This window comes from Somniosus microcephalus, chromosome 25 (genome assembly GCF_052327205.1).
Source record: "Somniosus microcephalus isolate GS21.2 chromosome 25, FLI_Smic_1.0, whole genome shotgun sequence".
Lineage (NCBI taxonomy): Eukaryota > Metazoa > Chordata > Chondrichthyes > Squaliformes > Somniosidae > Somniosus > Somniosus microcephalus.
Window position 1 is genome coordinate 43,638,384 of NC_141011.1, and position 23,600 is coordinate 43,661,983.

Sequence of the window (23,600 nt, forward strand, 5' to 3'; positions counted from 1 at the left end):
TGAGAATAGTGGAATTGGAGCATGTAGGGAATGTGAATAGTAAAGGAGCTGGTGAACTTGCTAGTCAGTGATTGAGACCTTGGGTGCAGAGAGACCATGAAAGATGTTGAGGAGGCACCCAACAGTGAGGTTTGTTGTATGGAGGCCAAGATTGAGGGAGAACAGAAGGGTGGTGATGTCAGAGAAATTGGGGTTAGGAGATTTGAGATGCAAATTGAAATTACAGAGGATGATGCGGAGGCTGACGGAAGATGAGTTGATGGAATTAAGATACAGATCAGCCATGATCTAATTAAATGGCGGAACAGGCTCAAGGGGCTGAATAGCTTGGAGGCAAAACATCTCCGTATGGATTGAGGGGCAGTAAAACAATGAGGATTTTTAGAGGCCTAAAAGATGGAAGAGAGTGAGGTGCTCAAAGGAGAAGGTGCAAAAGGATTCGGGGGTACAGGACAAGGTGACAGTGATGAAGGCCATGCTGCCACCATGATAGTTTGGGTGATGCTGGTTCTGAAAAATACCAGGTGGGGAGGCTTCTGTAACTATGAAGGAGCTGCTAGGAAGGAGCTATATTTCTGTCTGTACAATGTCTGTCTTTGCAAAATGCATATTGGCATTCAGCATAAATGCTAAAAACAGCCACAAGAGCACAGCATTACCTTGAACAGTGGTGCTCTTTACACTTGCGGCAGTAATTAAGTCAAATAAGCACATGGATCTCAAATGCTTCCTGATTTTCAACCTGTTCTCAATAGTGTTTCCTGCCAATCAACATCTATTATATCCATGTCTAGAATGGGTTTTATCACCAGATTTCTGAATGACCTGATCCAGTCACCCATTCCCCTCCATCTCTAATGTTGAAGAGACTGGGAGGGGGAAAAGAGCTTATTGCGCACATTGCCAGTAATGTTTCTCATTGACCTCTGGGCCAAGGTGCCACGTAAATGACCATGTGCCAGTGGGTATGAAGGTCACTGTGTCAGAGGTACTTGAGCTGCTCATTACATACAACATGCAACAACATGTTCTTATATTCATAAAAGTAATGATTTGAGAAAATTAAAGTACATGCCTTGAATAAGCGGAAGATAATGTCAATCGTGGTTTTGTTTGTCAATAAAGGCCAGATAGTCACAGGTGACTGTCAATCCTCATCCTTATCAGCTTTCCCACATGTTCCTCCCAATCGTAAAAAATATTCAACTGCACCAGAATATTTTTTTGTTGTTAAAAGAACAGCTTTTACTTTTTTGTCAGATTTGCAAGTCCCTGTGGATAACAGGATTTGATTCTGCTAAATCGGTGAGATTCCATATTTATTCAAATTAAATTTAAATACTGCTGTTTGCCAGGCATGCAAGTTTAGATATCCTTTCTGAGCTTCATACCAAGGGGCAGAAAACGTTAGTGAGAGTGGTATATAGACCCCCAAACAGTAATGCGGAGGTTGGGGATGGCATTAAAAGGGAAATTAGAGAAGCGTGCAATAAGGGCACAGCAGTTATCATGGGTGACTTTAATCTCCATAGATTGGGCTAACCAAATTAGTAACATTACTGTGGAGGAGGAATTCCTGGAGTGTATACAGGATGGTTTCCTGGACCAATATGTCAAGGAACCAACTAGAGATCAGGCCATCTTAGACTGGGTATTATGTAATGAGAAAGGATTAATTAGCAATCTTGTGTGAGGCCCCTTGGGTCGGAGTGATCATAATATGATAGAATTCTTCATTAAGATGGAGAGTGAAGTAGTTGACTCGGAGACTAGGGTCCTGAATTTAAATAAAGGAAACTACGATGGTATGAGGTGCGAGTTGGGTAGGATTGATTGGGGAATGTCACTCAAAGGGTTGACGGTGGATAGGCAATGGCAAATATTCAAAGATCGCATGGATGAACTACAGAATTTGTTCATCCCAGTTTGGCATAAAAATAAAACAAAAAAGGTGACTCAACCGTGGCTAACAAGGGAAATTAGGGATAGCATAAGATCCAAGGAGAGGACATATAAATTGGCCAGAAAAAGCAGTAAACCTGAGGATTGGGAGCAGTTTAAGATTCAGCAAAGGAGGACAAAGGGATTAATTAGAGGGGGGGAAATAGAGTATGAGAATAAGCTTGCAGGGAACATAAAAACTGACTCAAAGCTTTTATAGATAGGTGAAGAGAAAAAGAATGGTGAAGTCAAGCGTAGGTCCCTTGCAGTCAGAATCAGGGGAATTTATAATGGGGAACAAAGAAATGGTAGACCAATTAAATACATACTTTGATTCTGTCTTCACACAGGAGGACACAAATAACCTCCCAGAGATGTCGGGGAACATAGGGTCTAATGGGAGGGAGGAACTGAATGAAATCAGTATTTGTAGGGAAATGGTGTTAGGGAAATTGACGGGATTGAAGGCCAATAAATCCCCAGGGCCTGATAATCTACATCCTAAAGTACTTAAGGAAGTGGCCCTAGAAATAGTAGATGCATTGCTGGTCATCTTCCAAAATTCGATAGACTCTGGAACAGTACCCATGGATTGGAGGGTAGCTAATGTTACCCCACTATTCAAAAAAGGTGGTAGAGAGAAAACAGGAAATTATAGACTGGTAAGCCTGACATCGGTAGTGGGGGAAATGCTAGAGTCCATTATAAAAGATGTAATAGCAGAGCACTTGGAAAACAGTGACCGGATCAGACAAAGTCAACATGGATTTACAAAAGGTAAATCGTACTTGACTAATCTACTGGAATTTTTTGAGGATGTAACTGGTAAAATAAATAAGGGAGAACCAGTAGATGTGGTGTATTTGGACTTTCAGAAGGCTTTCGATAAGGTCCCACACAAGAGATTAGCGTGTAAAGTTAAGGCACATGGGATTGGGGGCAAGGTATTGAATTGGATAGAGAACTGGTTGGCAGACAGAAAGCAAAGAGTTGGAATAAATGGATCTTTTTCCGAGTGGCAGGCAGTGACTAGTGGGGTACCGCAGGGCTCAGTCCTAGGATCTCGGCTATTCACAATATACTATATATTAATGATCTAGACAAGGGAACTAGATGTAATATCTCCAAGTTTGCAGACGACACAAAGCTGGGTGGGCGTGTGTGCTGCGAGGAGGATGCCGAGAAACTCCAGTATGATTTGGACAGGTTGGGTGATTGGGCAGAAGCATGGCAGATGCAATATAACGTGGATAAATGCGAGGTTATCCACTTCGGTGTCAAAAACAGGAAGGCAGATTATTATCTGAATGGCAATAGATTGGGAGATGGGGAAGTGCAACGAGACCTGGGTGTCCTTGTGCACCAGTCGCTGAAAGTAAGCATGCAGGTGCAGCAGGCGGTTAAGAAGGCAAATGGTATGTTGGCCTTCGTAGCGAGAGGGTTCGAGTACAGGAACAAGGATGTCTTGCTGCAGTTGTACAGGGCCTTGGTGAGACCACATCTTGAGCATTGTATGCAGTTTTGGTCGCCTTATCTGAGGAAGGATGTTCTTGCCATGGAGGGAGTGCAGCGAAGATTCACCAGGCTGATACCTGGGATGGCAGGAATGACGTATGAGGAGAGATTGGGTCGATTGGGCTTATACTCGCTGGAGTTTAGAAGAATGAGAGGGGAATCTCATTGAAACTTATAAAATTCTAACAGGACTAGACAGACTAGATGCAGGAAGGATGTTCCCGATGGCCGGGGAGTCCAGAACCAGGGGTCACAGTCTAAAGATAAGGGGTAAGCCATTTAGGACAGAGATGAGGAGGAATTTCTTAACCCAGAGAGTGGTGAACCTGTGGAATTCTCTACCACAGAAGGCAGTAGAGGCCAATTCATTAAATATATTCAAGAAGGAGTTAGATATATTTCTTAAGGCTAAAGGGATCAAGGGATATGGAGAGAAGGCAGGGACAGGGTACTGAATTTGGATGATCAGCCATGATCTCGTTGAATGGCGGAGCAGGCTCGAGGGGCCATTCGGCCCCCTCCTGCTCCTATCTTCTATGTTTATAAGAGGGCTGTGTGACAAATCAAGTCAATGGTTAAAATTAGAAATGAGCTCCTAGTATAGCTAAAAGGAGAGGAAAAAAAACTGCACGTGACCTCTGTGTTGGTGAGGCTTGGTTGGGTGGTACTAGAGGCACTTGCTTTACACAGTTAGCACCTGCAGTTACCTATTCAGCTCACTGGGCTGTAGATGTCTTCACTACTGCTAGTTATTGCTGCATGTGTTGTATTCAAAGGGGCAAGAGAAGGGAAAAATGTAGGGAATCCAGCACTATCACTCTCCATTACAAGCCAAACATTTTCACAAGGATATCCTGCATTGCTTCTGCTTTCATCTTAGTACAGCAGCATAAGTGTGTGTGTGTCTCTACCTCATTTGTTTCCGTGTGTTGCCATCTAGCTCTGCTTACTTTTTTCTCCGTCTCTTTTTTTTCTCTCTCTCCTTCTCCACACTATCAAGAGTCAGACACATATGGTTCAAAAAGAGCTACTTTCATTTGCCACCAAAGTGGTTTCTTCAAGGTCCAGCTAACACTACAGCTATTGACTTTTTTTATATTAAACACATTCAGCAAACTGCAAGTTACAGGTTTTAAATGATCTGCATTACAGTTCCTTCTCGGTCTCCTGCATGATTAGAAGTACAAAATATAATGTTCTGAGCAAAAGCGATACAAATTACATTAAGTTTCAAAGCTCAACAGGGCAGACAATTAAATGCAGCATGGTTATCTAGTGTTAATGTATTACAGACTGTTCCATTGGGCTGGGAATAGGAAGCATTCCTACACTACTGTCAACGACCGTGGAGTTGATTTTAACCTGCTGAAATCGGTGTTAATGGGCAGTAATGGCCTCAAAATGGGTTAGTAGCCTTACCACCCCATTAACTCCAATGATCAGCCTTTTGTGACTTTAAATAGGGCCTACCACTGGGTGGCTGAAGCATTTGCCTCTTCCAAGCATACATAGGACCCCGATTGCCATTTTAGGATAGAACTGGTGAGAAGATTTGTTGTGCACACTCTGACCGATTTCAATGGCGACAGAGCCAAAGAGGACCCGGAAAGGTAGGTTTTAAATTAGTTTTGTGGGGCCTGGACGAGCAGAACAGAATTCCAGAGCTTGGGCCTAGAAGGCTGAAGGCACGGCTGCCAGTGGTGAGGCGAAGGAAGTAGGGAATGCACACGACGAACACAGAGTTCTGAGGGTTGTAGGAGGTTAGAGATAGGGAGGGTGGGGTGAGGCCATGGAGGGATTTGAACACCAGGATAAGCATTTAAAAATTGAGGCATTGGTGGACTAGGAGCCAATGTTGGCCAGTGAGCACGGGTGATGGATGAACGGATCTTGGTTCCAGTCAGGATAGGGGCAGAAGAATGTTGGATGAGCTCCAGTTTATGGTGGAAGATGGAAGGCCAGCCAGTAGAGCAGTGGAATTGTCAGGTCATCATCCCTTAATTCTCTAATCAACTCCGTGGTAGAGCAATAAATCGCCCAATCTCTAGTGACTGTGCCACAATCTTTCTGCTGCCTGAACATAGCATTTGAATTGAAAGCATTTAATCAAAAGAAAACAGAAGCAAACATTATGGAAATGGAATTGTTCTCTTGTCTGCCAGTGTCAATGATTATGGCCTTGTTTCAATTTAAGTAATTTTTAACAGCTGGCTAATGGGAGCGATGCCTTAGTTTTCCAAAATGTATCTCAGCTGCCCTGAATGCTTCCAAAACTGATGAATGCAATAAATTAGTTGCATTGAATTATGGAAATATTAAACTAGCAATTTCTATATAGCTCCAGGTTTGATGAGCAGAATGTTAGTGTAAGTATATGATTAACTCTCTCATATTTGATCCATTATCTTTGGTAATTCAGATCCTTTTATAATAGATTCTGTGTTGCTATAATGAAGATTCAGAAGTTGGCATTCTGAAATTCACTGAATCTGCTGTTCAATTGCAGAAGCAAAGTAGTAGAAACATAGAAAAATAGGAGCAGGAGTAGGCCATTCGGACCTTCAAGCCTGCTCTGCCATTCAATATGATCATGGCTGATCCTCTATCTCAAACCATATTCCCGCTCTTTCTCCATACCCCTTGATGCCTTTTGTGTTTAGAAATCTGTCTATCTCCTTAAATATATTCAGTGACTTGGCTGCCACAGCCTTCTGTGGTAGAGAATTCCACAGGTTCACCACCCTCAGTGAAGAAATTTCTCCTCATCTCAGTCCTAAAATGTCCTACCCCGTATCCTGAGAATATGACCCCTCGTTCTAGACCCCCCAGCCAGGGGAAACATCTTCCCTGCATCCAGTCTGTCTAGCCCTGTCAGAATTTTATACCTTTCAATGAGATCCCCTCTCATTCTTCTAAACTCTAGTGAATACAGGCCTAGTCGACCCAATCTCTCATACGACAGTCCTGCCATCCCAGGAATCAGTCTGGTGAACCTTCACTACACTCCCTCTATGGCAAGTATATCCTTTCTTGGGTAAGGAGACCAAAACTGCACACAGTACTCCAGGTGTGGTCTCACCAAGGCCCTGTATAACTGTAGTAAGACATCCTTGCTCCTGTACTCAAATCCTCTTGCAATGAAGGCCAACATAACATTTGCCTTCCTAACTGCTTGTTTGCTTTGTGACTGGTGTACAAGGACACCCAGGTCCCTTTTGTACATCAGCATTTCCCAATCTATTACCATTTAAATAATACTCTACCTTTCTGCTTTCCCTACCGAAGTGGATAACTTCACATTTATCCACATTATACTGCATCTGCCATGTATTTGCCCGCCCACTCACTCAACTTGTCTAAATCGCCTTGAAGCCTCTTTGCATCCTACTCAAAATCCCACCTAGTTTCGTGTCGTCGGCAAACTTGGAAATATTACATTTGATTCCCTCATCCAAATCATTGATATATATTGTGAATAGCTGGGGCCCAAGCACTGATCCCTGCGGTACCCCACTAGTCACCGTCTGCCACCCTGAAAAAGACCCATTTATTCCTATTCTCTGTTTCCTGTCTGTTAACCAATTTTCAATCCATGCCAGTATATTACCCCCAATCCCATGTGTTTTAATTTTGCACACTAACCTCTTATGTGGGACTTTATCAAAGGCCTTCTGAAAATCCAAACACGCCACATCCACTGGTTCTCCCTTATCTATTCTACCAGTTACATCCTCAAAAAAAAAAAAAAAACTCCATTAGGTTTGTCAAACACGATTTCCCCTTCATAAATCCATGTTGACTTTGTCTAATCCTGTTGATATTTTCTAATCCTGTTGATATTTTCTAAGTGTCCTGTTATCACATCCTTTATAATAGACTCTAGCATTTTCCCTACTACTGATGTTAGGCTAACCAGTCTGTAGTTCCCTGTTTTCTCTCCCTCCTTTTTTAAGTAGTGAGGTTACATTTGCCACCCTCCAATCTGCAGGAACTGTTCCATAATCTATAGAATTTTGGAAGATGACAACCAATGAATCCACTATTTCCATGGCTACCTTTTAGTACTCTGGGATGCAGATTATCAGGCCATGGGGATTTATTAGCCTTCAGTCCCATTAATTTCTCCAGCACTTTTTTTACTAAGACTAATTTCCTTTAATTCCTCCTTCTCACTAGACCCTTGGTTACCTAGCATTTCTGGGAAGTTATTTGTGTCCTCTTCGGTGAAGACAGAACCAAAGTATTTGTTTAATTGCTCTGCCATTTCCTTGTTCCCCATTATAAATTCTCCTGTTTCTGACTAAGGGACCTACATTTGCCTTCTAATCTTTTTTCTTTTTACATACTTGTAGAAGCTTTTACAATCCGCTTTTATGTTCCTTGCAAGTTTACTCTCGTACTCTCTTTTTCCCCTCTTAATCAATCTCTTAGTCCTTTTTTGCTGAACTCTAAACTGCTCCCAATCCGCAGGCTTGCTACTTTTCTAGCAACTTTAAATGACGACTCTTTGGATCTAATACTATCCTTAATTTCTTTTGTTAGCCATGGTTGTGCCGCTTTTCCTTTTGTGTTTTTGCACCAGAAAGGAATGTATAACTGTTGCAATTCATGTAGTGTGATGGCAATGTGGGTGGACCATATCATTTGGTAGTTCTTAACTGCAAACTGTGTCCATTTAACACAACGACTGAAGGTGAATCTAGAACACTACATCAAATTAAACTAAAACAGTACAAGATGCCACAGGTTCAAACTGGTGTCCGTAATTTGTTCTCCAAAGTAATCAACACTTGAAATTAACTTTCGGGTAGGATAATGAAGGCAAAAAACTTTAGATTAATTAGACCCTTGTAGTCTCGTAATATGTCTTTCTGTAAGTGTGGGACCGTTGAATTGACCCTACCATATACAGGTATGAGCACTCTACCTTCAAAGCAACACTGATGTATCGGAGAAGCTTGAGAGCAGAGCAGAAAGGAGCCTGAGTTTCAAACATACTGTTGACAGACTGATTAAAATCTCCAAATTTGTTTCCACTGCGAAAAGGAAAATTTGAGAGGAGACATGATCCAATCCTTTAAAATGATGTAACACATAGAAGACGTAGCTGTAAACAAGCAAACTCACCACAAACTAGGTTGGGACAAAAATGGCAGGTCTAAAGTGAGCTTGAACAATACATTTCAAATTCAGTACTATTCAATGAAGAGCAGAGTGCTCCCCCCGTGTCCTCACCAAAATTCCCCCCTCAACCAATTCCATTAAAAAAAATTAATTGGTGATGCTCTTCACACCACCTTGAATATCCATTTTCTCTACCATCGGCACACCATTGCTACAGTGTGTACTATCCACAGGTTGCAATTCACCAAGGCTTCTTCAACAGCATTTCTAAACCTGCGGCCTCAACCACAATAAATGCTGACCTTGCTAGCAGCGTCCATATCCTGAGAATTAATTAAAAAAACATTTGCTAGAATTCAAAAGTAATTCATAGCGTGAACCTCTCTGAATTTTATTTTTATATTATTCTAGGGGGCACTGATGAAGCCTCGCTCCTCACTAGAGCTCGATGCTATGCACATCTTAATCAGAAGAAAACAGCCATCTTTGATTTTGGCACCATTTTAAAGGCAAACCCAGCCCATGTGCAGGCACGATGTGGACGAGCCTTCATGTATGCGGTCCTTAATAAACAAAAGGTAAATTTGCATTCCCTTGTCGCTGGTGACTGCATTGCCTAATTCTAGGGTTGAGAATAATCCCGACCAATTGAAACAGTTCATGTTTCCTAAGGCTTGTGCCATAGTTCCTAACAGCCGATTTGAAATCAAGAGATCTTGAGGTGCGGTGTAGATTTAACAATCCACGCCTGCTCTGAGCGACCACTTGCACCATATTCCTGCTAGCTATTTTAGAGCAGGCCGATTAATGGAGCTAAAGGCTTGTAAATTTTATACTTTTTATATATTCCAATGCTCATTGTTCAGGTTTATCTATCTTTTGTTATTTTAAAAACCTTAATCATGTCTGCCTCTATTTTCTCCAGTTATGAAGAAAGACTCGAGCAACTACATTTTCACAAGTCTCCCAAAGCTTGTAAGCGTTCTCGCTTCTCTGACCCCTTGCTGCTGCATTTACATCCTTTTTGGCCTAGGATGAACAAAACTGCATGCCACACTCCAGAACTGGTCTCATCAGAGATTGTGTATGCCTGTGCTCAGATAGCATACACATCAGGGATTGCATATACCTGTGATATATACATCGAGAACTGTGAATGACTGTGGTATAACCGGTGTACACGTCACAAACTGCATATACAAGTGCACACACTCTTTGATATGCACCCGATTTTTAATGCAGCTGATCCGGGGCTGTTTATACCTGTTATAAATCGATGCGCACAGAAACTGTATACTTGCTGTATGAATGAGATGCAGATCAAGAATTGTGTATACTTATTATGCAAATGGCATACACATCAAGGATTGTGTATCCCTTTTGTATAAATTAATATACTTAGCGGCAACTGCATTTTATTTGTTGTATAAATATGCGTATCAGGGGCTGTGTATACCCATTGTGCAGATTGTCTACACATCAAGAACTGCATAACCTGTTATGTATATGGTGTGCACCTCAGAGACTGGGGCCTAGAAATTCAGTTGGGCGCTGCAAGCTTTGCGCCCAGTTGGCGCCTAAAGAGGGTTTCTGCGCCAGTATAAGAGGTTGCGCTGATATTCAGCGCTGCGGTAATGGCGGCGGTAGCCGGTAGCGCTGCGCCGACACCGATGACGTCATCGGTGTGCGCAGTGCCCCGGTACCGCCCCGCTTCCGGCCCAAACCCCATATTTAGTTGCGTCCGCCTCTTCTGCAGCGGCCGCAAACAACGTTCGTGAAACGGGGCCGTACTGCTGCACTACTGGGGCGCTTTAAGGTGGAGGTGCGGCCGGCCGCTTTTTCGGCGGCCGCCTGCCCGCACCTCCCTCCCCGGCCTCCTCCACCACCCCCCCCCGCGGCATTGGTGGCTGATTCCCGTGAGTCCGGCACTTCTCCGTGGTGCTGGGCTCATTTGCTGGCAGAATCCAGCGGCGATCTCACGGCTGCAGGCAGCTCCTCCTTAAGAGAAGGAGGAGGCCTGCAGTACCCCAGCCTGCCGCACCGCATCGGGTGGCGCAGCGGCAGCTGGAGCGCTGAAATTCACTTTCAGCGCCCCAAGCGGAGGCGGGCACACCCTGGAACAGCGCCCGGTTCCGAATTGGGGCGCTAAAAGTGAATTTCTGGCGGTCGCAATGGGCTCCGCGCGCAGCGCTAACTTTTGGGCGTTAGCCTGCTGGCGGGCCTTAACTGAATTTCTAGGCCTGGTGGTTTATAATGTGACCGCTGACAGAACCCAATAGTGTGCGTGGCATTCGTGAGATGCGGTCCCCAAACTGTATCCTATTTGCAAATACTTGCATCCCAACAACCTAAAGAACATTATGTTGTGCTGTGTAACAAAAAATTCAAATAGCCACTGTGCTTATTAAAACATTGCTGTATTTGACACACGATATTGGGTAGAGTAGGAATTATAATCTTCATTGTTCCAAGCCTGCACATCTGGACACCGCCTGCTCTGGTCCTGCATACCAGGCTTTTTCCTCAAACTTCAAACGTCAGTGTAATTTAAGTTTGGACACGATTACTCTGAACTAATCTCTGTTTCAGTCACTAATTATTCTTCAATACTTCAAACCTTTCCGAGGTGCAGATAGCTGTAGTTGCCATGACAAATGTTTTAAAACCCAGACTGCAGCTGGAGCAAATGATAGAAAAGTGACCCTGCTGCTAAAGGCATTGATTAAACATTCAGGCAAAGTAATAGCACTGACACCTTGACGGCTTCTTTAATCCATCTCCTGAGCCAACTTCTTCATAATCTTCTTTTGTAAAGAATAATTGAGAAGGGCATGAAGACCTGGCTTTTTCCACACTATTTGTTTCCTGTGGATAGAAATGAATGCTTTATTTTGACCTTGTTACCACCCCATCTCCACCAATTTTCTCCCTGGCTTTTGGTGGGGTACAGTTTCACAGACACTGACTGGTACCTCAGTCAATCTTTTTTATATACAGGTCAGCTGGCTGAAGAATCCCCAAACCAAGAGATGGAGAAATCCAGGTGAAGTTTCTGTTTTGTTTGATATTGAATCCGCCTTTATCCCTACCCCCCCCCCCCCCCCCCAAAGTTAGCCCAGAGAGCTTCGGCACAGGATGGCAACACTCGAGGCTCAGTAATCCTCACAAGTATGCGTAGGTGTACTACTGGGGTTTAACCAAGTAAAACCGCACAGTTTACCAGCATGGAGCACTGATAACTTTTCCATTACTTGTCCAGTTAAGATTACTCTACCTGTTAGGACATTGGTCCGAAGGGTTAGCTGAAGCAGAGTTAGAAGAATTCCAGACCAAGGACAGGGCTAACCTTCGAGGTCCCATTAATGAGTTAGAATGGTTGGTCACTAGTTAACAGTACCCTGGAGTACTGTTAACTGCCTGGTACAGGTATTAGATTGCTGAGTCTGCCATAGATGTTTGACTTTGTTCCAACCTTCCATCACTGTGTGTCGCCTTGGAGACACTGTGACCCCAAAGAAACGACACTTGCCTCTTTTCCCCTTCCTCCCCCTCCCCCAAATCGGTAAGGAGGAGAGTCACTAGTTGGTCATTAAGCAACTGAGAATTGTGAATTTTAGCCTTTGCTATGTGAACAGTGGATTGTTAAGAGCAACACAACACTCCATGAACTGTGTCAGTGTATTGCCACCATCATCCTGACCACAACATAAGCACATACTATACAGGAGACTTTGGTTTATCCGGAGGTTATATGTCCAGAATACTCGATCTAACGGCAAAAATCAGGAGCCGTTTTCTATAAGTTTTTTTTAGTTCTTGTTGCTTTTTTTTTCCCAGTCAGGCACTGCAAGGTCTGTAGCTATAGCAACAGCTTCAGCTAGAGACGCTTGCAGCTGCAGCCGACTGTTTTGAAGCGGTTTGTTGATTCACACGGAGCTTTTCAGTTCCGTATCTCTCAACATTAACACTGGTATGTCCGGCACTTTTGATGGTACGGCACCAGCTCGGTCCCGTCAGTGCCGGATATCAGAAAGTTTCCTGTACCTCACTGAATTGTAATTCTTGGAGTTGGAGTACCTCAGGAACATTCAGTTGCCTCCCTGCAACTCCTATCCAGTCTCCAGGTAACATCGTCCAGTAGTTTCTTGCCAAGCCTCGAGTTTCCTCATCAGTTATATGATGGGCAGCTGCCTCAGCCTAGTGGAAGGACCTATCTGCAAGACAGGTTACAATCTGGCAGCCACCTTGATGTACTAAGTCCAATGTCACATACCACTTGTCACCAACTGCTTAAACCAAATCTTTACGTGAGGGGCTTTGGCAAAGTAGCATGCTTGCTGTGAGGCTGACTCCTCCGTAACAGTTACTAACTAGGCCAATTCTAACAGCTCCTACACACATTGGGCATCAAACATGGGGCCTACCTAGCCTGTGTAGCTCCGTTTCACACTAGGAGTCACTCAACAGCTGAGCTATCGGGAACTCCATATCCTATTTTAAAGAAAATCTTTGCAGTAAAGAGGCAGTCATGAGCATTCTCAACAAAAGTAATTGGTAGAAGGAGTGGAGTTGAGAATCTTTTTACCCTGAGGGTGGTGGGGGTCTGGAACTCTGCTGAGTGATAGAGACAGAAACCCTCGTGCATTTAAAAAGTACAGTAAACTCTTGTTTAAACGGCACTTTATCATCCGGAATACTTTAATAACCAACAAAATAGATATCTCAATACAAAACAACATCTCAATAACTGGTAATCTTGCCGAATCCATCCAGCACTCGTTTTGCTGAGTCCAAGTCTCCCGCGGTGGTCGAGTTAGTCAGTGGTGATGGTGAGTGGAAAAGCAGCACCGTGGTAGGTATACCTCTGTTATCCAGAATTTTTCATTAACCGGCACCATCCTGGTCCAATAGGTGTCGGATAAGAAAGAGTTTACTGTACTTGGATATGCACTTGAAGTGCTGTAACCTACAAGGCTATGAACCAAGAGCTGGAAAGTGGGATTAGGCTGGATAACTCTTTTTTCAGCCAGCACACAGACGATGGGCTAAATGGCGGCCTCCTGTGCTGTAAATTTACGCTGGCATATTAGGATATTAATTTTCAGATTTAAAAGTAGGACATGTGCTTGAGAAAACAACATATCTGCTATTTTTAAGCAGCAAGGTAATCCTCAACTTCATAAGTCATGACACCTAACGATTCTTCACTATCTCTCCTCCTCTTGCTTTCGCTCAGATCTAATTATATGCTCCCTGCTCTCTGGAGCCTGCATTAGCTGGAAGTCTAAGCAGCAAAGGATTGAAATGAAAGCAAATAAGATTTTTTTTTTTAAAACACAAATACATTCCCTTTTTCTATCGTATTTTATGTTGTTAAGGATCTTTTAAGTGGTAACCTTGAGTACCATCTGAAAGTCCAAATCAAATGTATGTTGACTGTTGTCAGAAATAACTGAATTAATTCAGATCGAATGAGTTGGCCTTAATGACCAGAAATCTCATCTAACAAGCCTACTGAAAACCAAGAGGAATTTTAACAAAACCGTTTCTCTTTCACAACATTGACACAAGTTGCTTAATAATTGCAAGGCCGCTGCCGTGAAGTTGCTCGAGGTTACAGTTAATGATAGGCTGGTGGGTGCCTGATTGTGTGCACAGATTCAAATACGAAGTAATGAATTGTGATCATTGTTTTGAGCTGGGCTTCACGCATATTTGAATGATCAGAAATGATACCCTGATAGAGGAAAGCATAGATCATTAAAGTAAGAGTGTTTCAGAGAGTAGCAATTTGCTTTAAACTAAACTTATCTAATGTCCATTTTACTCAAACCCTTCGGTGCATTCAGGTAAGAACATGGAAGGAAGAATTTCTGCTCTGTTAACATTTTAATTGAGGTCGGCTAGGTTTAAGAAGTGCCCAGGAGGTCCAATGAAGGTGCATTTAAATTGCAAGTTTAGCACCTGTGCAAAACAATTTTAACTTCACATCAACACTATAGACTTGCAGCATAAATCTGAAGTTGGGACTCAACCTGACTCCAGAGCAAGACTTACTGGAGGTGGTAGTTTACCACCACACAGAGTGTAAAGCCATGTGCGGTGTCAAAGCAGGTTTACAAAGTACTCTGGGAGGGGTTTATTGCAGCTCATGGACACTTTTTAAACTTGCCTGTCCTCAATTGAAATGTTTAGAAACCAAGTATTGTCCCTTCTCTGCTCTCAACATTTAAACTTATCTAGAACCTCTCTCTTAAACCGGACAGTTACAGATGCGTGGGAACATAGTTCTGCCTGGCTGGTATTTGAACTTCAGTTGTTGGTTTCCAATAGCTGCAGTGTAAATTCACCCTAAAATATAAAGACTGATCCCATGGATGCTGAACCACCTAGGGCTCAAAATGAAGATCATTATCACCAGCAAGGAGTAGAAGTTAATTAAACATGCCTTTGTATATTGAGGCCACACTGGTTATAATTATTTGCCTTTATATATATTTTTTATAAGGGTTATTTTCCTAATCCCTATACTGCTCTGTGCTCTGTCTGGTCCCAGACTGGAGATGGCAGGGAGGGGAAATGGAGTGAGTTGGAGGAAAGTAAGGTTGATACTTTTTTTTTTAATAAGTTTGGATTTAGACTTGGTTAAAGTGTCAACCATACTTCCCTCATTTTCCACTTTCGCCCTAGTTTGGGACCAAACTTTCCATTGTGGAAAAACTGCAATGGAGACAAGGAAACAATGGCTTCTTGGAACTCTAGCCAAAGAATACTGTTCTCTCGTGTGCAGGTTTATGGCAGATTAACACACCAGAGACTAGGATCAGGAATGGAACTTCAGATTCAACTTCATAACACCCAGTACTTACAGATGGTGTCTCTAACCAGTGACACCCTTTCTTGAAAAAGCACAGATTTTAAAAGTATTGTACTGGATTTGATTTTTCTGAGACTCCCTCCCATTCTTTACCTGTGATGGGGATGTGTCCTAAGAATGAAGTCAGCAGTCAAATTCAATGCTGAGAAAGGAAAAAGTGTTGGTGCTAATGAAATCATGAAGGCTTATATAAACAAAACAAACTTATCGGGACCGCAGGCCCAGAGATGGCTCATTAAGGTGGACATAAAGATGCCCTGCCTTATCGGGACCTGTGTTAACCCCTTTGTTGTAAAAGACCCGAGAAGCTAGAGTGTAAATATACACAATCTGGCATGTCTAGATGCTGGAGCTTCATTGATTTGAAGGTCATCAAGGCTATCGAGAGGGCTTTGAGGTAATTGACACCAGAGGGGCTTACTCTTCCAAAGTGTCACTCAGATTGGTCAATAGAATTGAAGAGGTTGCTTTAAAAATGAAGGCTATGTAGGATAGTGGGACAGTTTACTTGAGATCTAGGGAGGTGAGATTTAAGCCAGCTAGTTCCGCTAGGTGCTGCCTGACCAGCTGAGTATTTCCAGCATTTTCTGTTTTTATTCCAATGCTCTCCCGGCCGGCCTCCCATCTTCCCTCCTCCATAAACTTGAACTCATCCAAAACTCTGCTGTCCGTATCCTAACCGGCACCAAGTCCTGTACACCCATCACCCCTGTGCTCACTAACTCCCGGTCTGACAACACCTCCGTTTTAAAATTCTCATCCTTGTTTTCAAATCCCTCCATGGCCTCGCACCCACTATCTCCGTAACCTCCTACAACCCTCCAAGATCTCTGCGCCCCTCCAATTCTGGCCTCTTGCGCATCCCCAATTTTAATCCCTCCGTCATTGGTGACCGTGCTTTCAGCTACCTAGGCCCTAAGCTCTGGAATTTCCTCCCTAAACCTCTCTGTGCCTCTCTCCTTTTAAAAGATGCTCCTTAAAACCTACCTTTCACCAAGCTTTTGGTCATCTGTTCTAATATCGCCTTGTGTGGCTCGGTATCCAATTTTGTTTGATACCACTCCTGTGAAATGCCTTGCGATGTTTTACTACATTAAAGATGCTATATAAATGCAAGTTGTTGTTGTAGTGACAGTTACACCAACAGAGACTTATTGGCCCAGAAATTCGGGTCGGGGGCTTCCCGCGGGTGCAAGCCCCCAATCTGCACTTACCTTGCGCGCCGGCCATTGAGCTGTAGGGCCCTGTGGAATTCCGATTCGGGGCCTGGTCCAGCTGCCGGCGCGCAGTGCTTGCGTATCCCAGGGGTGCAGTTATTTTGATGCGTCCCCTGGGATCACGTGGGCCATGGGCAGCCAATCGGAGCAGGGAATGCTCCATTCATAAGTCTGACAGGAAGTGCTGTCAAGACTTATAAATACTACGGCCCCAAAATAGCACTAAACGTTCAACTAATTTTTTTTTTTAATCACTTTTTAAATAAACTATAAATTACATGAAATAACTATTTTAAACAATTTAAATTTTTGAAAAAAATAATTTTATTCTAACGGGGCTAAAAATAAACTTACCTTGCTTTAAAGTATTTTAAAATAATAAACCTGTGGAAAAAATGTTTTAATTTTAATTAATTCACCACTTACCTTGTAAAAAGCAGGCCTCACGCCTGCTTTTTATATTTCTAAATTCTGCAGGCTTACCCTCACGGAAAAACCTGTGGGGAAAAAAAAACGAAGTTTGATGCACACGCGCAGCCTCCCCCGCGCATGCGTTCGACCTCTGAACCTCTTCGTTCAGAGGAACGGAAGTGTCGGTTTCCCGTGCATGCAGGAAACCGGCACTTCCATCGGGCCTACGGGTGAGTACCCCGTGCATACTCACCCGTGGAGACCCAAATTTCTGGGCCATTGTCAGAATTCTGCATGTTAACGTTTCCATTTTCCAAACTTTTGGATCTGGTGGATTTATCATTCTGTTCCCATTCTTTTTGCTAACAGGAAGCGGTACAGGACATTGCATCAGCCCTACAGACTGACCAAAAGTTGGCAATCCAAGAAATCTCATCTCTGAAGGATGAAGCTCAAAATCTAATTAGTCACTGGCTGCACGATCATTGTATTAGCATTCTAACTGGAATGGCAGAAACCAAGGAAAAGGTCTTCAGTGAAGAACTTGTTAGTCTTCCTGCAATTGGTCAATCTCTACTCCTGATCAATGGGAAAGATTCAATCTGGCACATCCTGTATGTTGATATATTGATTGCAAAAGGTAAAATTCAAATGCTTACAGTAGCTTTTTACTTCAAAGAATTCTTGATTCTTTGTTCTCTATACAGTCAAACACTGATGAGACTCAATTTATGTAAAGATAAAATAGGACTGGGCAGGGACCAAATGGATAAGTAGAGAACTGCTTTCGAAGTTTTTGTGTATTTTGTGTTTTTCCTCCTCAATATTCTTAGAGGAAAAGTTAGCTTGAGTATAAAGTGGGGATCAAAATCAGCTTTTTCCTTAAAATTATCATTGAGAGGAATTTTAGTCACTCAAGTGTCAGCATCAAACACTCCCACGTCAGCCTAAATTATGAGTCCAAGTACTGGAGTGGGGCTTGTACAAAGCCTCCGTGATGAGAAAATGCTACAATTACACCAAGCTAACACAATGGTATACAAATTCAGTTTACATCTAATGTACTGCAGATGTTCCTTGGAACCTCTGATTATTTCTAAAATTGGGGTTTTAGAACAGGCTGTTTACAGGAACTAAACCTGACTGAAATGTCCCTGATTGGGATGCTGCCTCTTTAATTAAATGACTATAAATGCCTGTATTTGAGCATGATGTAAACTATTATCCCAAATGTTGGAAACAACATCTCATACAAATGTCCTTTCTGCAGAAATGTATGATGATGCCTTGAAACATCTGCAGGAAATTTTTGGACAAGTTCCTAATGATGTTGCTGCCACGGCCAGGTATGGACTCATTCAGATGAAGAGGAGGAATGCCCAGCTTGCTGTGCAGAATCTAAGCATTCTCGCTGAAAAGGACAACAAAGACTTGGAGTTTCTATTACAGTTCCTGGATAACAAACCACGTCACCATGTGGCTCAGGTAGTGGTTTTTACTCATGAAAACAAGAGTGTAGAATTGAGGAGTTGAACGTTCCCTTCCACCTTAATTGAGAAGTCTAGGTCTAGAGAAGTCTCAGAGCTGTACACTAAGTAGCACAAGCAAAGCAGATTTTAACAGCTAGTGCCTGTACAATAATATAGACTAAATCAGTGCTATTTGGTTCAAGTTTAAAATGAATTATTTATATGTGGCCTTTATTCTTGTTTAACCTATTTGGGGTAGTATCCAAGATGGAGTCATTGACCCAGAACTGGGCCCTTGGGAAATTTGAACTTTAAATGCAATCCCAACTTAGTCAACTGTTATCTAACATTGGTTAACTCCTCTTAGCTAGCTGATGGGTTGACTGTGATTCACTATACACAGGAAAAATCTTTTCTCCTCCAGGTTCTAATACTTGATAATGAACCCTACTCAGTCCTAAGTTTCAGTCCTTTTTATTAGACTACTAGTTGATACTGATGGAATGCCAAATTTTCTGTACGCATTGACTGTCTGCTATCTATTTGTAAATATGCATGATCTATCTCCATCCTTAAAAATAGTGATATGTAAGCACCAAGATTGATGGTGACGTAGTTAGAATATTTTCCTTTTACCCCTGGAACTTGCCCGTGGTTCAGATTCAGTCCAGCCTCATGGCTAAAACCACCCTTTTTAATATTTTTAAACATCTAAGGAAATTGGTTTGGTGCAGTCTCAACCTAGTTAATAATCAACATGAATGATATTATGTTAGTAATGGCCGAGAAGGTTGCAGTTGTTTGGCCCTGCTGAGGGGTCAGGATTGTAAGAACAGGCACTGTTCTAAGCAGAATAGTTTATGAACACTCCCTTTTATAATCAGAAGTTGGCATTAAACAATTATTGATATTCCTTGGTAATGGCAAGAACTGTGCAGAACTCCTGTGGTACATGGTGGCCAATGGGATACGGGAAGACTCAAATCAATAATGTGCAAATCTTAACGATTATCCTTGGACTATAACTTGCATATAAACAGTAAGTGTATGGGAAGGAGAGGTGGGCTGGTATTCAGGGAAAACATTTAAATGATGATTTGAAGAATGTTGCAGATTGAAATGATTATTAGACTTAAATACAATGCCAAGAAACTTGATAAAGCATCTAGTGCCAGTATGAACTAATAATGTTCTGTTAGTTAAAATTGTGCGTGACATTTTTTTGGGGTGAGGTTATGGGTGAGGAATCTACAGCCCAATTGCCTGCCAGTCCCATCACCTGATCCAACTATTTGCTGGTAGATGCATCCAGTTGAATGAAGTTATAGCTGACCAGTGTGTTACTCATATTGGTAGATCAAAAAATCTTTGACGATACTTTTTAGATATGGATTAAACCAATAAAATGAATGAACTGATCATTGGCCTGTTTAACACAGACCTTTTAACAACTTATCACGCAGGACTGTGAGGAAAATGGAGACTAATAATAATGACCAAAAGGTCTAGCTGCATTTAATCACTGGTTAGTCATATTGATTTCTCCATTACATTTAACCACTAGAGCAAAACATACCCGATTGTTTTAAGTTTTTTCTTTCCCCTGTGTTAAATGGGAATGCTGTTAATCCATTCCAAAAATAAGATTACATAGTTGAAATGTTGCCACATTGCCGATCATAAATGCCTTCCAGCAATTTTTCTTACTATAAACATTTTCTTCTTTATCACAAAAATCAGGCCCTGTATTGGGTTGACTAGATAGTAGCTTCAAGTAATGTTGAATCCTTAAGTCAGTAACCAGCGAAAAGCCCTTTCTGGCTGTATTGACAGAAATCTCATCTTGCTGTACACACTGTCCTATCATGACATTGAACACGAACACAAAGAACAACCTATGTGGGCCTCTCCTTCGTCATAACAAAGTCTGAAGCTGGTGCTTTAACCGTAGACTGAGATGCTTTTGTATTCGCTCTCATCCCAGTGCTTTCCGTCAACAGCTTGTAATAAACAGAAATAATGAAAAGTGCATTATCTGGCACAGTGGCTCAGCGCATTAATGGAAAAGCTGGCACAGGCTTGGTTTCAATAACTGCGGTAACTCTTTAAGAGCTGTGTTCCATTATCAAATCGCAGCCACTCCAGCTTTTTCACCGTTGTTGAAGCTAACTGAGTTTAACTATATTCCATGTCTCCTTTATGTCGCTGGAATGGTGGTTTGCAAGCAGTTGTCTCGATGACATTGATGAGTGTTGTACTTTGCCTAAGAGGCACTAGCTGTGAGGTAAAATGGACAATCGTAGTTTGTCAAAGATAGGGTGCTATGTCCACAATGTGTTGCGGCTCAAGAATTAAATCAGTCATGTTCAAGCCAACAGGACCCATGATATGTGACTTGTGGAGCTAAATGGTATCTATTTTGCTTCTTTTTCATAAATAATTGATTGTGAAGAGTGAGGGAGGAGAAAAGAAAGACTTGGATTTATTTAGAGCCTTACCATTGTCACTTAGCAATGTTTCGTATTTAAGCTCCAGATGGTTGTGCATTGAAGTCGATATCTAAGCTGCTGCTTCAGCCCAGCAATTCATCTTGCTATACTATCCAAGACTTCAGTTGAAGATTGTCACCTCTGGGCTAAGCCATGAAAATGGATCAAATGTAGTCCTTATCTTGGGGAAGAATTTTCACTAACTGTAATATTAAGTAATAACCCCGAACCCTCTCCATCAACCATCACAGAGGCTTAAAATCAAGCTTTTGGTCACCTGTCCTAATATCTCCTGATGTAGCTTGGTGTTAAATTTTGTTTGATAACACTCCTAAGGCCTACCTAAAAATGAGGTTCCAACCTGGGGAAGCTGCAACACCGGACTACATGCATGCTAAAAAGCAGAAGTAGCATGCTATAGACAGGGCTAAGCGATCCCACAATCAATGGATCAGATCAAAGCTCTGCAGTCCTGCCACACCCAGTCGTGAATGGTGGTGGACCATTAAACAACTAACTGGAGGAGGAGGCTCCAAGAATATCCCCATCCTCAATGATGGTGGAGCCCAGCACGTGAGTGCAAAAGACAAGGCTGAAACGTTTGCAACAAACTTCAGCCAGAAGTTCCGAGTGGATGATCCATATTAGCCGACTCCCGAGGTCCCCACCGTCACAGAAGCCAGTCTTCAGCCAATTTGATTCACTCCGTGATATCAAGAAACGGCTGAGCGCACTGGATACAGCAAAGGCTATGGGCCCCGACAACATCCCGGCTATCGAGCTGAAAACTTGTGCTCCAGAACTAGCTGCACCTCTAGCCAAGCTGTTCCAGTACAACTACAACACTGGCATCTATCTGACAATGTGGAAAACTGCCCAGGTATCTCCTGTCCACAAAAAGCAGGACAAATCCAACCCGGCCAATTACCGCCCCATCAGTCTACTCTCAATCATCAGCAAAGTGATGGAAGGTGTCATCGACAGTGCTATCAAGCGGCACTTACTCACCAATAATCTGCTCACTGATGCCCAGTTTGGGTTCCGCCAAGACCACTCTGCTCCAGACCTCATTACAGCCTTGGTTCAAACATGGACAAACGAGCTGAATTCTAGAGGTGAGGTGAGAGTGATTGCCCCTGACATCAAGGCAGCATTTGACCAAGTGTGGCATCAATGAGCCCTAGTAAAACTGAAGTCAGTGGGAATCGGGGGCGGGGGGGGAAACGCTCCACTGGCTGGAGTCATACCTAGCACAAAGGAAGATGGTGGTGGTGGTGGTTGAAGGTCAATCATCACAGCCCCAGGACATTGCTGCAGGAGTTCCTCAGGGCAGTGTCCTAGGCCCAACCATCTTCAGCTGCTTCATCAATGACCTTCCCTCCAACATAAGGTCAGAAATGGGCATGTTCACTGATGACTGCACAATGTTCAGCACCATTCACAACTCCACAGATAATGAAGCAGTCCATGTCCGCATGTAACAAGACCTGGACGACGTTCAGGCTTGGGCTGATAAGTGGTAGGTAACATTCACGCCACACAAGTGCCAGGCAATGACTATCTCCAACAAACAAGGGTCTAATCACCTCCCCATGACATTCAACGGCATTACCATCGCTGAATCCCCCACTATCAACATCCTGGGGGTCACCATTAACCAGAAACTTAACTGGACCAGCCACACACATACTGTGGCAACGAGAGCAGGTCAGAGGCTGGGTATTCTGTGGCGAGTGTCTCACCTCCTGACTCCCCAAAGCCTTTCCACCATCTACAAGGCACAAGTAAGGAGTGTGATGGAATACTCTCCACTTGCCTGGATGAGTGCAGCTCCAACAACACTCAAGAAGCTCGACACCATCCAAGACAAAGCAGCCCGCTTGATTGGCACCCCATCCACCATCTTAAACATTCACTCCCTCCACCACCAGCGTACCGTGGCTGCAGTGTGTACCATCTACAAGATGCACTGCAGCAACTCGCCAAGGCTTCTTCGGCAGCACCTCCCAAACCCGCGACCTCTTCCACCTAGGAGGACAAGGGCAGCAGGCGCATGGGAACACCACCACCTCCAAGTTCCCCTCCAAGTCACACACCATCCTGACTTAGAAGTATATTGCCGATCCTTCATCGTCGCTGGGTCAAAATCTTGGAACTCCCTCCCTAACAGCACTGTGGGAGTACCTTCACCACACGGACTGCAGCGGTTCAAGAAGGCGGCTCACCACCACCTTCTCGAGGGCAATTAGGGATGGGCAATAAATGCTGGCCTTGCCAGCGATGCCCACATCCCATAAACAAATTTAAAACTCCTGTGCAGCGCCTTGGGAAGTTTTACTCTGTTAAAGGCACTATATAAATGCAAGTTGTTGTTGTATAGAACCCTGTTGCATAAAGGATGACGGCTGTAAACTCCTTAATGGTGTCAAAAACAACTTGTCTTCTGTTCCTTGTGTAGTGCAAGATGTGTGTTTGTGGAGAGCTGGAGAATGGGTCCTTCTCTACACGGTGTGATACTTCCTATAAGGATACAAAAGCAAAATACTGTGGATGCTGG

The 23,600-nt window shown here is 43.1% G+C and overlaps 1 protein-coding gene across 1 annotated transcript in view; it reads left to right on the forward strand.

Moving 5' to 3' along the window:
- Positions 1 to 23,600, forward strand: part of ttc34 (tetratricopeptide repeat domain 34) — a 90,532-nt gene that overhangs the window by 49,378 nt on the left and 17,554 nt on the right. The window contains exons 5-7 of the mRNA XM_085967285.1: positions 8,992 to 9,158; positions 17,455 to 17,725; positions 18,356 to 18,570. Coding sequence (XP_085823411.1) covers positions 8,992 to 9,158; positions 17,455 to 17,725; positions 18,356 to 18,570 — 653 coding nt within the window. The remainder of the gene's footprint in view (positions 1 to 8,991; positions 9,159 to 17,454; positions 17,726 to 18,355; positions 18,571 to 23,600) is intronic.